General features: G+C 50.8%; 2 protein-coding genes across 2 annotated transcripts; one reads left to right on the top strand and one right to left on the bottom strand.

The window, feature by feature from the left end:
• Nucleotides 1-1,336: 1,336 nt before the first annotated feature.
• LOC123128464 (7-deoxyloganetin glucosyltransferase) lies at nucleotides 1,337-3,068 on the top strand. The gene is made up of 2 exons (XM_044548467.1): nucleotides 1,337-1,877; nucleotides 1,971-3,068. The coding sequence occupies exons 1-2, from the start codon at nucleotides 1,385-1,387 to the stop codon at nucleotides 2,921-2,923; spliced, it is 1,446 nt and encodes a 481-aa protein (XP_044404402.1). The 5' UTR covers nucleotides 1,337-1,384; the 3' UTR covers nucleotides 2,924-3,068.
• A 142-nt stretch (nucleotides 3,069-3,210) lies between these two features.
• On the bottom strand, nucleotides 3,211-8,799 carry LOC123128463 (probable RNA-binding protein ARP1). The gene is made up of 6 exons (XM_044548466.1): nucleotides 8,029-8,799; nucleotides 7,790-7,913; nucleotides 5,866-5,986; nucleotides 4,381-4,414; nucleotides 3,778-4,042; nucleotides 3,211-3,567 (listed from the first exon to the last, which is right to left on the bottom strand). Exons 1-6 carry the CDS (start codon nucleotides 8,308-8,310, stop codon nucleotides 3,458-3,460), a joined length of 936 nt encoding a protein of 311 aa, XP_044404401.1. The 5' UTR covers nucleotides 8,311-8,799; the 3' UTR covers nucleotides 3,211-3,457.
• Nucleotides 8,800-11,640: the final 2,841 nt, after the last annotated feature.

The raw sequence follows: 11,640 nt of genomic DNA on the forward strand, positions 1-11,640 counted from the left end.
ATTTGCCAAATGTTGCCATGCCAATTTTTGGCACGAAACCAATTATGCTCTTAAGTACTTTTCAATTTTGACAGGTGATTGAGAAATTGTAAACAGCTTAATGGGGCGATTTACAGGTGACCGAGAACCACCTTTGTTCAGAATAGGCCGAGAACATTTATGTTCGGCCATCTTTATACTGGGCCGATTCATTTATTTATTTAGACTCAAAAATATTTATTTGTTTTGACTTGTTGGCTGATTCATTTCTTGCAAACGGTTGTTGTACGCTTGTCTTTCTTCAACAATGTCCTGTCAATCTGCTGATGTTTTACGTGCCGTAAACACGTCGGAAAAGCTTCAGCAGATAATTGTTACACCTCGATCGGTTTGGAATAGATCCCGATAAAGATGCGCCACGAGGGCACGAGGCAGTAGTCTTCACAAGATACGTGCGCGTACACCCCTCAAAAAAAAAAAGATACGTGCGCGTATAAACTACGGCAACGCTGAACCAGTACGAGGAGTGACCACTCCAACGAGGGCGATCGATCCTCCAATCCACATGCTACCGAGAAAAAAACGATGCAATTGCTGTAAGCAGCAACGACCGCTTCGTTGCGGCCGGCGGCTCTATCTCCGCGAGGGCGACGTCACGGAAGGAACTATAGAGAAATCAGCACGGATTGAGGAGAATCACATAATAGGGCGCTACATCACGGATATCTATTTCTGAGTCCAGACTCATCTGCATCCGATCAAAAATCTATTTTACAAAAATCTATTTTTTTGCATGGTAGATAATTTGGTGCATGCGGTGCGCTCCAAATTAAAAGTCATTTCGACATATGAATAGCTCTATGCAAAAAAACAAATTGGGTTAGAATAGTAGATGAACAGTAAAAAAAATTACAGACCTCAAATTTGTTTTTTTTTGTCGATAGCTACTCAGATGTCTAAATGACATAAAATTTGGAGCGGACCTCACACACCAAATTATTTAACGTATAATTTTTTTAAAAAACATTTCCCTTTTCTTGATATACCAGTTCTTGGTGGCAATTGCATTATGCTGAATTAACCACAACCATATCTTTATCTTCCGAGGGGATTATGCTTTTCAAAATGTGTTTGACCAAGTGGTCAGCTTAGTAAGCTATCAACAAAAAAATTCAATCAATGATAAAATGTGTTTGAAGGGCGTATCAGGTTCGCATTTAAAAATGCCAGCATACGGATGCTCCTCACGGAATATATTTTACATTTGGTCCAAGTTATTACTTATATGTTGACGTATACAATCAAGAACGGCTCTATATATCACCCTCTTTGTCCCGGCCGTTTGGTGCACGACACATAAACATTGCAGCCGCCGGCGTCACCAGCCGAAGAAAAGAAAACAGCCATGAGCCGCCCGCACGCGGTGCTTATCCCGTACCCGGCGCAGGGCCACGTGACGCCGCTGCTGAACCTCGCCAAGGTGCTGCACTCGAGGGGCTTCTACGTCACCTTCGTCAACTCGGAGTACAACCACCGGCGCCTGCTCCGGTCGCGCGGCGAGGACTCGCTGGCCGGCCTCGACGACTTCCGGTTCGAGACCATCCCGGACGGCCTGCCGCCGATGGAGAACGAGGACGTCACGCAGGACGTCCCCGCGCTCTGCACGTCCTTCGCCACGCACGGCGCCGCGCTCTTCAGGGAGCTCCTGGCGAGGATCGACGGCGACGGGAGGCCGCCGGTGAGCTGCGTGGTAACGGACGGGGTGATGAGCTTCGCGCTGGAGGTGGCCGGCGAGAGGGGCGTCCCGGCGTTGGTGTTCTGGACCACCAGCGCGTGTGGGTTCATGGGGTACCTCCACTTCTTCGAGCTCGTCGAGAGAGGCTTCGTGCCACTCAAAGGTATACTACCACCCCCTACGCGCTCCATGCATGGAACTGGCATTACGTGATTGACTGCAAATTAGTACTATAACTGTGCTGCATGTGTCGTAGATGAGAGCTACCTGACCAACGGATACCTCGACACGGCGCTCGACTGGGTGGCCGGGATGCCGGGCATAAGGCTGCGAGACTTCCCCAGCTTCGTCCGCACGACCGAGCGGGACGACGTCATGCTCAACTTCGACGGCGGCGAGGCGCAGAACGCGCACCGCGCGCAGGGCGTCATCCTCAACACGTTCGACGCGGTGGAGCAGGACGTGGTGGACGCGCTCCGCGGCATCTTCCCGCGCGTGTACACGGTCGGCCCGCTCCCGGCGTTCGCGGTGACCGCGGCGCGGGCGCGGCCGGAGCTGGGCGCGATCGGCGGCAACCTCTGGAAGGAGGACACGAGCTGCCTCCGGTGGCTGGATGCCCAGAAGCAGCCAGGCTCGGTCGTGTACGTCAACTTTGGCAGCATCACCGTCATGTCGCCGGCCCACCTGGCGGAGTTCGCGTGGGGCCTGGCGCGCTGCGGGCGGCCGTTCCTGTGGGTCATCAGGCCGGACCTCGTGGCCGGCGACAAGGCCGTGCTGCCGGAGGATTTTCTCGCCGAGACGAAGGGCCGAGGGATCTTCCTGAGCTGGTGCCCGCAGGAAGAGGTGCTGGGGCATCCGGCGACCGGGCTGTTCCTGACGCACTCCGGGTGGAACTCGACGCTGGAGAGCATCTGCGCGGGCGTGCCGATGGTCTGCTGGCCCTTCTTCGCGGAGCAGACGACCAACTGCCGGTACGCCTGCGCCGAGTGGGGCATCGGGCTGGAGATCGATAGCGATGTCAAGCGGGAGGAGGTGGCAAGGCTCGTGCTGGAGGCCACGGACGGCGAGAGAGGCAAGGACATGAGAGCGAAGGCGACGATGTGGAAGGAGAAGGCCGCGGCGGCGGCAGAGGACGGCGGGACTTCGACCCTTGGCATCGACCGCCTCGTCGCATTCTTGCTTGGAGGGACCGATGGTCCTCAAAGCTGAAAACGTTGTTGTCTTGTTGAATCAGCCCCCTGATCACTGTGATGGGTATATGGGGTTGGAAACAACAGTATGATGTAACCATTTCCCACTGTTTAAAACCGTTGTGCGTCCATATCGACAGTATGCAAGACAAACTATGCATCTACGATGTCGTTTTCTCGGTGATGTAAGTAGTTTCACCAGTCCTACGAAGAACATTTATCTATCCTGTAACAATCGAGTGTCGTACGAACAAACCCAAAAAATTCATAGACGTGGACATAGAGAAGACGACTACTAGCAGCATATGCGTCCGGGACTTATTCTGGCGAATTCCATTTTCTGGCGTGAGGTTCAGTTTCGCAGTACAATGGGTTCACCAAAGAAATGCAGTGCAGAAATAGGAAAAGAATCAGGAACAATGAAAGAACAAATATTTGGATGCTATTTTTTTTCCAGTCAAGAAACGAGTATTCTGGTACTCCTTTGCGAACCACTAATAGTCCAGTCCAGATCGGCATCAAATCATTTTGGTGGAGTTTTCACTTCAGCGAGTCAGTTCGAGGTGTTTTCCTCTGAATTTGATCTTTCAACAGGCGCTGACGCTTCTTGGTTATCTGTGTTTGTAGCCTCAGCCTCAGATACTGTCTGAGTTGGTTGTGAACCTGCAGCATATGTCAGCAGAAAGGCATGAGTTTGGTGCAAAGTTTGATCAAAGAATATGGCAACATAGCAGCAGCAAGTCATGAGTTTATTTCAAAGTTCGATCAAAGAAGATTAGAACATAGTTGCTGATTTGACATATGAATAACATGATTATGAAAACAGCAAAATGTTTATTTATTTTGGCGTTCTGAAAACTGGGAGTGACATACCGGATACATCGTCAGACTGCCTTGAGATTGCACGAGGGGGCAACTGGAGTCTGAAATTAGGAGGGAGTGAAGGCGCTGCCTGGAACGAACCCTCGCTCTGCTGCTGAAAGAACGGTGGCCGAGCAGCTTGGTGCTGCAATGGCGAGAAGCCGGCCCTTGGATTCTGGCCACTTGTCATGTACCCCATGTATGGGTATGGTGATGTTGAAGGGGATGTTTGGCCATACTGCTGAGAGTAGTATTGCTGCATTTGATTGTAAAAGGCCTGCATATAAATTTTCAGACATTGCTTCAGTCAGTTCCTCGAATGGAAAGCTAGTGGGTCTGTATTGTGCTAGTGTCTGATTTTGGTAGACATTCTGTGTAACTTGTGGTTAACTAATCCAAAACAGAATCCATGAACCGATCCAAGATCCAATGCTGAACATTGCTAGTTTTTCAAAATCCTAATTATAGACCACGGACACTAGAATGTGCTACTTGCTCCTTTTATGTTGGGTACTGCTGGTGTTCATTAGAGCTGATGTACAAAGTTGCAGTCGCATGTGGTGGAAGTAAAACAAGAGAAATGACAAACTTGAAAGAGATGAATATAGTGCTTACCTGCTGGTATTGATAATCAGGTGGGTACCAGTACCTGCAAAAGTTTACATAACTTCATCAGTGCCTTGTTAAGAAGATGGATAGGGGTCAAGCCGAGCACGAGCCCACTATTGTCTCTCAGAGACATATGTACCGACAACCATGGCTGTAAAACCAGGACCATATCAAATGAACACTCCTTCCTCTGCTTCCATTTTTTGCAGAACTGTACTGGCATTTAGTACTCCTGTTTTCATAACGGAAGCGCTTGCTTGCAAGAGTCTAAACACAGCTGGTTGCCTCGACAAAATTGCACTAAAGAGAAACGAGATGGCTATGCATATATGAGTAGAAATGCAGAAACCTGGTGCAGTTTGCAATTTTTTTTCCTGCAGAAACAACTCAAGTGGTAGTACATGTTCCTGGACGGACCGGTCAAGGAATCCTGCGCCAACGGCCTGTACTAGGCGCTGCCCATTCCAATAAATTTCACATATGGGGTACGTCAACCGCAACCCAGCAGCAGCGCTGCACCAAAAATATAGCCAAGTGGCACCAGAGAGCTGGACGCAGGCACGCATTAAACTCTCCCAGCAAAGCAAAGCAAAGCCAACGGTGCGCAGCGAGCGTTCGCAGGCAAGGCCACACCCCATGCCCATGGTGGTCTAGACTAGAGAAGTCAGCAGACGGTGACGACGGCGGGGCCCACCGGGGTTGAATGGCCGTCGCCGCCGAGGCCGAATTTATGAACGGGCCTCCCACGAGGGCCCAACGCGCGGGGGAAACGGGCACGCGCGGGCCCGGCCGTGCTTCCTTGGTATCCGGAAGGAAACCCATCGGTCCAGTCAAGGAAGCGGCAGCGGAAACCGAAAGCTCTGCGGCGCGAAAGCAACCCGACCTGAGTGCTGACCTGACCTCGCTCGCTCCGAGCAGCGGCAGCGTCTAGTCAGTCGGTTCGGTAACTGCCCCATCAGCTACACTAAAGAGCAACTACCACCGGTCGTAGTCCAGGAGTATAGGTGTGTCTACTTACGCCATCGGATCAAACTGTTCACCTCAGGATGGGCATCTCCCTGAACCACAAAGATGCAGCCCACAACGTCTATGTTGGTTCCTCACTTCAGCTAACGGATCAGTCCTAGTCTAGCTGTCTAGGAGTAGTTGTCTATTGTATCACACCACCGTGTCAAACACAAACTAATTTACCTCAGGATCAGCATTTTTGCTGGATCACGAGAAATGCAACCACCTTGACATGGGGCCGGTCACAGGTCACTACCAAACCATGCTTTGTCTGAATTTTTTTCAACTAGTGCTACCTTATTACTACGAAACTGGGACATTACCAACAGGCATTGCACCTGCCCAAGTGAGGGTTCAGAACTTGCAGCGCACCCAGATCCCACCATGTGTAGTGTACGATGGTGCAACGCGATTTTAAAGCGGGACTGACAATGATACATACAGTAGACAGTAGGCAGTGGTACATGGGGATATGGCACTCACCCGTACGGCGAAGGGTTGTAGAACATGGCGTGAGGCGGGGTGGGCATCTGCTGCTGCATCCTGCCGCCCATGTATGGCTGCGGGCCCGAGTGCTGCTGATCCGGCCCGCGCGGGGCCCTCCCTGCAGAGACACGAGCAAAATAATTTAGACATGTCACACTATTTTGTTGGGCTGCAGAGGAAGCAACTCGCACCCAAACAAACCAACAAATAAATGTGCTGTGAAGAGGTAGCAGATCACGCATGTATTGCAGGCAGGACGGGACGGCAAGGGGGGGGCCACGCGGCCAGGTGTTGCAAAACAGTTGGATGGACTATGCACCGCGAGGGGAAATACCATGTGCCCTACCACACAACTCCATGTTGCACCGGGACACACATGCATGGATGGATGGACGGACGGACGGATGATTTCCTACGCTCTTGTATATATCTTTCCAAAGGTTAGTTGATTGCCTAGCAGAAACCTTTCAGTCTTCATGAAAGGAAGAAAGGACGCCAGATGTGTTCCTCTGTCTGCATTTTTACCAATATTCTTATTCTCAAATACAAGAATCTTCTCAAAGGAAGAATAATATACCAGAGGAACTGTGGGGGTTTCTTTATATGCGCATTGCGCGGATTAGAGCAGTGCCAAATAATGCAAGACTTTTCTTAGCTAGCTTGCACTACAACCTACGCCAGTCTGGTACTCGTGTGCTGTACTGCACTCCAACCATACATTTTTGAAAATACTAAAAAAATACAAATAATATGCAAACCCAATTATTCTATCATGAAAGAAAAGAAAGAGAAAGCTCCAATGAACACCGCCGTTCACCCAATCATTTGGAAAAGCACCACGCAAAATCCCGAATCAATAAAGTAACACCAGATGAAATATCACGAGAGACCAATTCAAGCAAACGCAGCGAGGTGAAGCAATCCAAGCAACATGCAGCATCTATCTATATATATTCCCCTGGGCTCGTTGACATGACACCCACCAGACTAAAACCCTGTCAAAGGCCAAGTACGAGAGTTGTATATGCAATGGAACTCTTTTCCGATGCCGTCTTGACCGGAAAGGCAAAGCGGCCGGGTTCCTGATTCTCCCTCCAGCGATAGCTAACATGCACCGCCCCGCTTTACACCGCATTCCCGCTGGAAGCCGCTTCAAATCGAAGCCAATTCTTTCCCAATATGCAGCAACAGCAAAATGCTAGCTCAGACCCGTCCGTCATAACCACCGTTGATGCTCCCCAAAAAAGATCAAATCTGTAACGGGTTTCTATATCAATGTTTCCATGCTTTAACCATGAAATTGGCATATGTTTGACTCGAGAACTCTAGTTATATCTTCAGGCACAAGACTGAAAACTGAAAATCAATCATAGTCAAATCTTCAACTGAAGAAGAAGAGCTATATATACTTGTGGAGGCCGGAGTGGTAACTGATACGTAGTGGTCAAAATCAGTACTGTATAGCAGTAACTGAATGCAGAGGCCAGGCTGGCGAGGCACGACCCGACCCAACCCAGCCCAGCAGAGCACAGCCATGAGGCATGAGTGTGCATGTCTGACAGCCGGAGCATGCCGCCCCTCCCAATGCAGGCCAAAGTGCTCCAAGTCGTCGTCCTGCTCCGTCTCGGCTGGCGCCCCAGTCTTTTAAAGCTTTGAGCAGCTGGAGCCGGGCCCCGCCCGCCCGTCCGGCCATTAACGATCCTCTTATCCTAACCCGCTGGCTAACACGCAAGTAGGAGGAGGAGAAGGAGAAGGAGAGACGCGAGCCCTAATCAAGCTTATCCTGCTAATTGCGTACGGCCGATCCCCGCTGATCATGTCCCGGTTATTTACTGCCATGCACATGCGCGAGCAAACGATGGGAGAGGGGGGAAAAAGGAGGGCATTGATTCGGTGTTTTTTTTGTTATACTGTTGCTCACCTCTCTGCGGCGACGGTCGCGGCGGGCCCATGGACGCAATGTTGCAGTTGGCGCGCCGGCCGGCGATCATCGGGTTCGGGTTCTGCACCGCCTGCTGCGCCGCCTCCGGGTCCCGGAACGTCACCTGCGGAGAGAAGAGAAGATGGGAACGCGCCCGATGAGAACGACGCACGGATCGCCGGCGATGGCGTATGTATCGGCGAGAGGGAGGGAGAGAGGGGGGAGGGAGGAGGACGTACGAATCCGTAGCCCTTGGATCGGCCGGTTTCGCGATCGGTGATGACGACCGCCTCGAGTATCTCGCCGTACTCCCGGAAGTGGTCGTGCAGCCCCGCGGACGGCGTCTCCCACGCCAGCCCGCCGACAAACACCTTGGTCAGCGTCGTATCGCCGAACCGCGACCGGTGGTACGGCACCCCGCCGCCGCCGCCTCCTCCTCCGCCGCCTCCGCCCGGCGCCTGCGCCGGTGACGAGGCGCCGCCAGCGGGGGACGACGACGATGCCGCCGCCGTCGCCGCCATCTCTTCTTCTAGCTCTAGGACGCAACCACGCGGCACCGCGCACGCGAAGTCCTCCTCCTCCTCCCGGCCTTGCTGTTTGGGTCTCGAGGGGAGTCGCCAAGTAAAACCGGGATGAAACGAACTATCGATAGCTGAGCTACCCTGGACTCTTAAGGAGACTTTACCCGATTGGTACGCGGTCAGCAGTGCTTTTGGCCGGGACGGCTTGGTCCGATCCGGCTCCGGCTCGCGCCCTTGCACAGACACCTCCCGCCGCCTGTCCCCGCTAATTGATCTCTCCTCTCGCTCGGGGTGGAAAGATGCGCTTCCATAACACGCCTCGCCCTCCTCTCTCTGCCTGGGAAGAGACGAGACGGGGGAGGAAACGATATCTGTATGTCTACAACTAGGAGAGGGGGAGGGGGCGGCCGTGCGCTGGACGAGAGGGCTCCGGGGTGGGATGACAGCTGCATGACCTTTTCTAGCCCTCGTTTCCAATGGGTAGCTATAATAAGATCCCTCGACGCCTCCCTCCTGTTTGTATTCCATTGTGTGCGTTCAAATCCAATTCTTTTTCTCGATAGAGAGAGAGATAGAGGCGCTGGAGTCGTATCATCATCGTAGCAAGCCAGCCAGCCACCTTCCCCCACTTGGGCGGGCGATTCGCGCTGCCCCGACCTGTCCCTCTCGCGCGCCTCTCGGCCGGTCGATCGATCCATCGATCCAGGCACGTCTGCTGCTGCTGCTACGCGCGCGCGTGTGGTGCGCGGGCTAGCGAGCGAGCTAGGTGCACCACCTCTCCGGTTGCGGTTGCTTGCGGGCTTGCTTCTCCTCCGGCTTGCCCGCGTCGGACACGCCACTTTGGTTTTCGCCTCGTGCGGAAAGCCCCACACGCTAGCGCCGTCGGACGGTACCGCGGCGAGATTAGCCCGAGCAGGAACCAACGCCGACCTCGCTAGCGCTAATGGGGGTCTAGCTGATTAAACACTAGTAATGAAAGCGCGGTGATGTATACGGAATATGTACCCGGGGTTACGTATACGCGTACGTGTACCGGTCGTCATTTCTTGACTGTGTGTATATGATAATTTATTGGGGAGGGAATTTGTGTGGAAAGAGCAACCGGGAGCGAGCTGTCGTGGATATCACTAGGGGGAGTTGTCCATGCATCGTTGGCGACTCTTCCAGGCGTTGACCGTGGAGGTGGTCGTTTCTCTCTGGCAGGGCAGGGCAGGGAGGAAGGTACGTCGTTAGTTAGTCGTTATTATCCACGAGACGAGATTAGCAGCGTCATCGGCGCGACGTCAGTGGCGCGTCCGTCCGCTGTGCTAGCTGGTGCATTGCTGCCGTGGACGCCATTACCAGATTATCAAGGGGCGTTCGCCTTGGCCTCTCGGCCAACCTTTGATGATGACCCACGGTGGCTGTTCTAAGACTAATGTAAAATTCCTGCTCCTGTACTAGCTTGTATGTTGGTTTGCGGGTAAAATATCCGATTAATAGGATCGGTGAAGTTCCACCTGAGAGCTTATGCATAGGTTCTTGGTTCGGTATATGTAATCTCGCTGTCTCTTCTCGCTTATTCTATGCCACATCACTAAAAAAGATTCTATGCAGCAATTATTACCGCAACTGTTGAAGATGCTCTAGACGGCCAAAGTACCCTCCTAAGGGTCGTTCTACAAAAAAATAAAGTTGCATGGAAATATTGTATTCAACATTAGGTGTTACACATTTCTAACACTTCGCCTCATAATTTTAAAACAAGTATCTAGAGTCCATATGAAAATCCAAGCCCAAGAAGAATTTTTAGCGGCAAACCACCTTTAACAAACTTGTCGCCAGGAATCTTGGAGTCGGGAGTAGCCCTTTGAGGCTACACCATCTCGTTCTTCTTTATGAGTGTTCTCAACATTCCTTCTGGTATGTGCGAATGACAAAATGCATGTCGTTTCCATGAATTAAAAAAGATCCGGTAAGCGAGCATTCGGTCCATAGTCTTTTAGCAACCTAATGCTCCGTTATCGTCATGTGGGACTAGGTGATTGGCAGCAGGAGAAAGAAGAGGGAGGAACATGGAAATAGCAAAGAATAAGGAGAAATGAATAATAAGAGGGAGGGAAAGAATTGATTGGCGAGGACAACAACGAAAACAATGACTATGGATGAGTTCCCCACCGAGATTAAGATGCATGGCGGGGCGTTAGCAAGTTCACTTGACGTCGTCACATGCAACTATAGTTGATGGTGGCATCTAGTCCATAACAAAATCTGTTCGGGGGAGGAAGCTTGTCGAATGGGAGATACAAACCAGAGAACTAATAAATGAAGGGGGTGTGGCGAGGAGGGGAGGAGCCTGGCGATGCAGAGAAAAAAATGAGAGGATGCGGAGTCACAAGATGATAGGAAAGAAGGGATTAGTTGTGTCACGGTTGGGAGAAGGTTCACTCATGTATGGCTAAAGCATGGATCCATGTTACCATCGTCCATTTTAAACACACTAGTAATAATGTACGTGCAATGCACGTTTATATTAGGTAGGATATTAGTTGCACGTTATATTAGGTAAGATATATCTGTTGCATGTTGGTATTTGGTAAGATATCAATTACTTTTTCACGGGAATGGTAGGATATTAATTACATGGTAGATTTCAAAGGATAGCGTTGACTCAAAACGTATTTATAACCAATGGCAGTGGTGGGTAATTAAAGCGTTAAACGTGTTTGGTGCTCAACATTGATGCGATTTGAACCGCTAGATAACATGATTTGACGGTCGAAATGGTTTGGAGCTGCCCATTTGAGTCCTTTTATATTGGTATAGATGTAACCAGTGGCGGAGCCAGAAAATGTGTATCAGCGGCCAAGTGTTGTTAAAATTGGTTGGGGGGGGGGGCGGTTGGAAAATATGTTTTTATCAGCAAATAACCATCAATTTTGCCATTGTTCATAGCAAATTGTGAGCAAATTCTTAACGTTAGGGGGGCTATGGCCCCTGCTGGCCCCCTGTCTCCGCCAATGCATATAACTACCCAATTTTTGTCTCATATAAAGAACCAATGGTCGAGATTGCCTATGAAATACAATATTATCTTATTGCGTCCATTCACTAACAGGCAAGGTTGAGTATAGACTATAGACATCATACCACTCACTCGTCATGGGGAAACCTTCAACATGATGCAACCACAAGGGGCAATACATTGAATGTATTGGCAAATTTCACTAGTAAGTATAAGATACTTAAATCATGCTTCTAGGATAAGTGTAGAGTGGTTTTCTTTTTGCGGAAAGCAATGTATGTTGTATTCTATGTTGGTAATACGTGGTTCTACTCTAACATAATGGA

This window comes from Triticum aestivum, chromosome 6A (genome assembly GCF_018294505.1).
Source record: "Triticum aestivum cultivar Chinese Spring chromosome 6A, IWGSC CS RefSeq v2.1, whole genome shotgun sequence".
Taxonomy (NCBI): domain Eukaryota; kingdom Viridiplantae; phylum Streptophyta; class Magnoliopsida; order Poales; family Poaceae; genus Triticum; species Triticum aestivum.

What these genes read in the sequence shown, in the direction of transcription:
- LOC123128464 (XM_044548467.1), top strand. Translation starts at nt 1,385, where the DNA reads ATGAGCCGCCCGCACGCGGTGCTTATCCCGTACCCGGCGCAGGGCCAC. An exon ending in AGGCTTCGTGCCACTCAAAG is followed by an intron (nt 1,878 to 1,970) that starts GTATACTACCAC and finishes CATGTGTCGTAG; the next exon opens with ATGAGAGCTACCTGACCAAC.
- LOC123128463 (XM_044548466.1), bottom strand. Translation starts at nt 8,310, where the DNA reads ATGGCGGCGACGGCGGCGGCATCGTCGTCGTCCCCCGCTGGCGGCGCC. An exon ending in GCGACCGTCGCCGCAGAGAG is followed by an intron (nt 5,987 to 7,789) that starts GTGAGCAACAGT and finishes GTGTCTCTGCAG; the next exon opens with GGAGGGCCCCGCGCGGGCCG. An exon ending in GCAGTCTGACGATGTATCCG is followed by an intron (nt 3,568 to 3,777) that starts GTATGTCACTCC and finishes CATATGCTGCAG; the next exon opens with GTTCACAACCAACTCAGACA.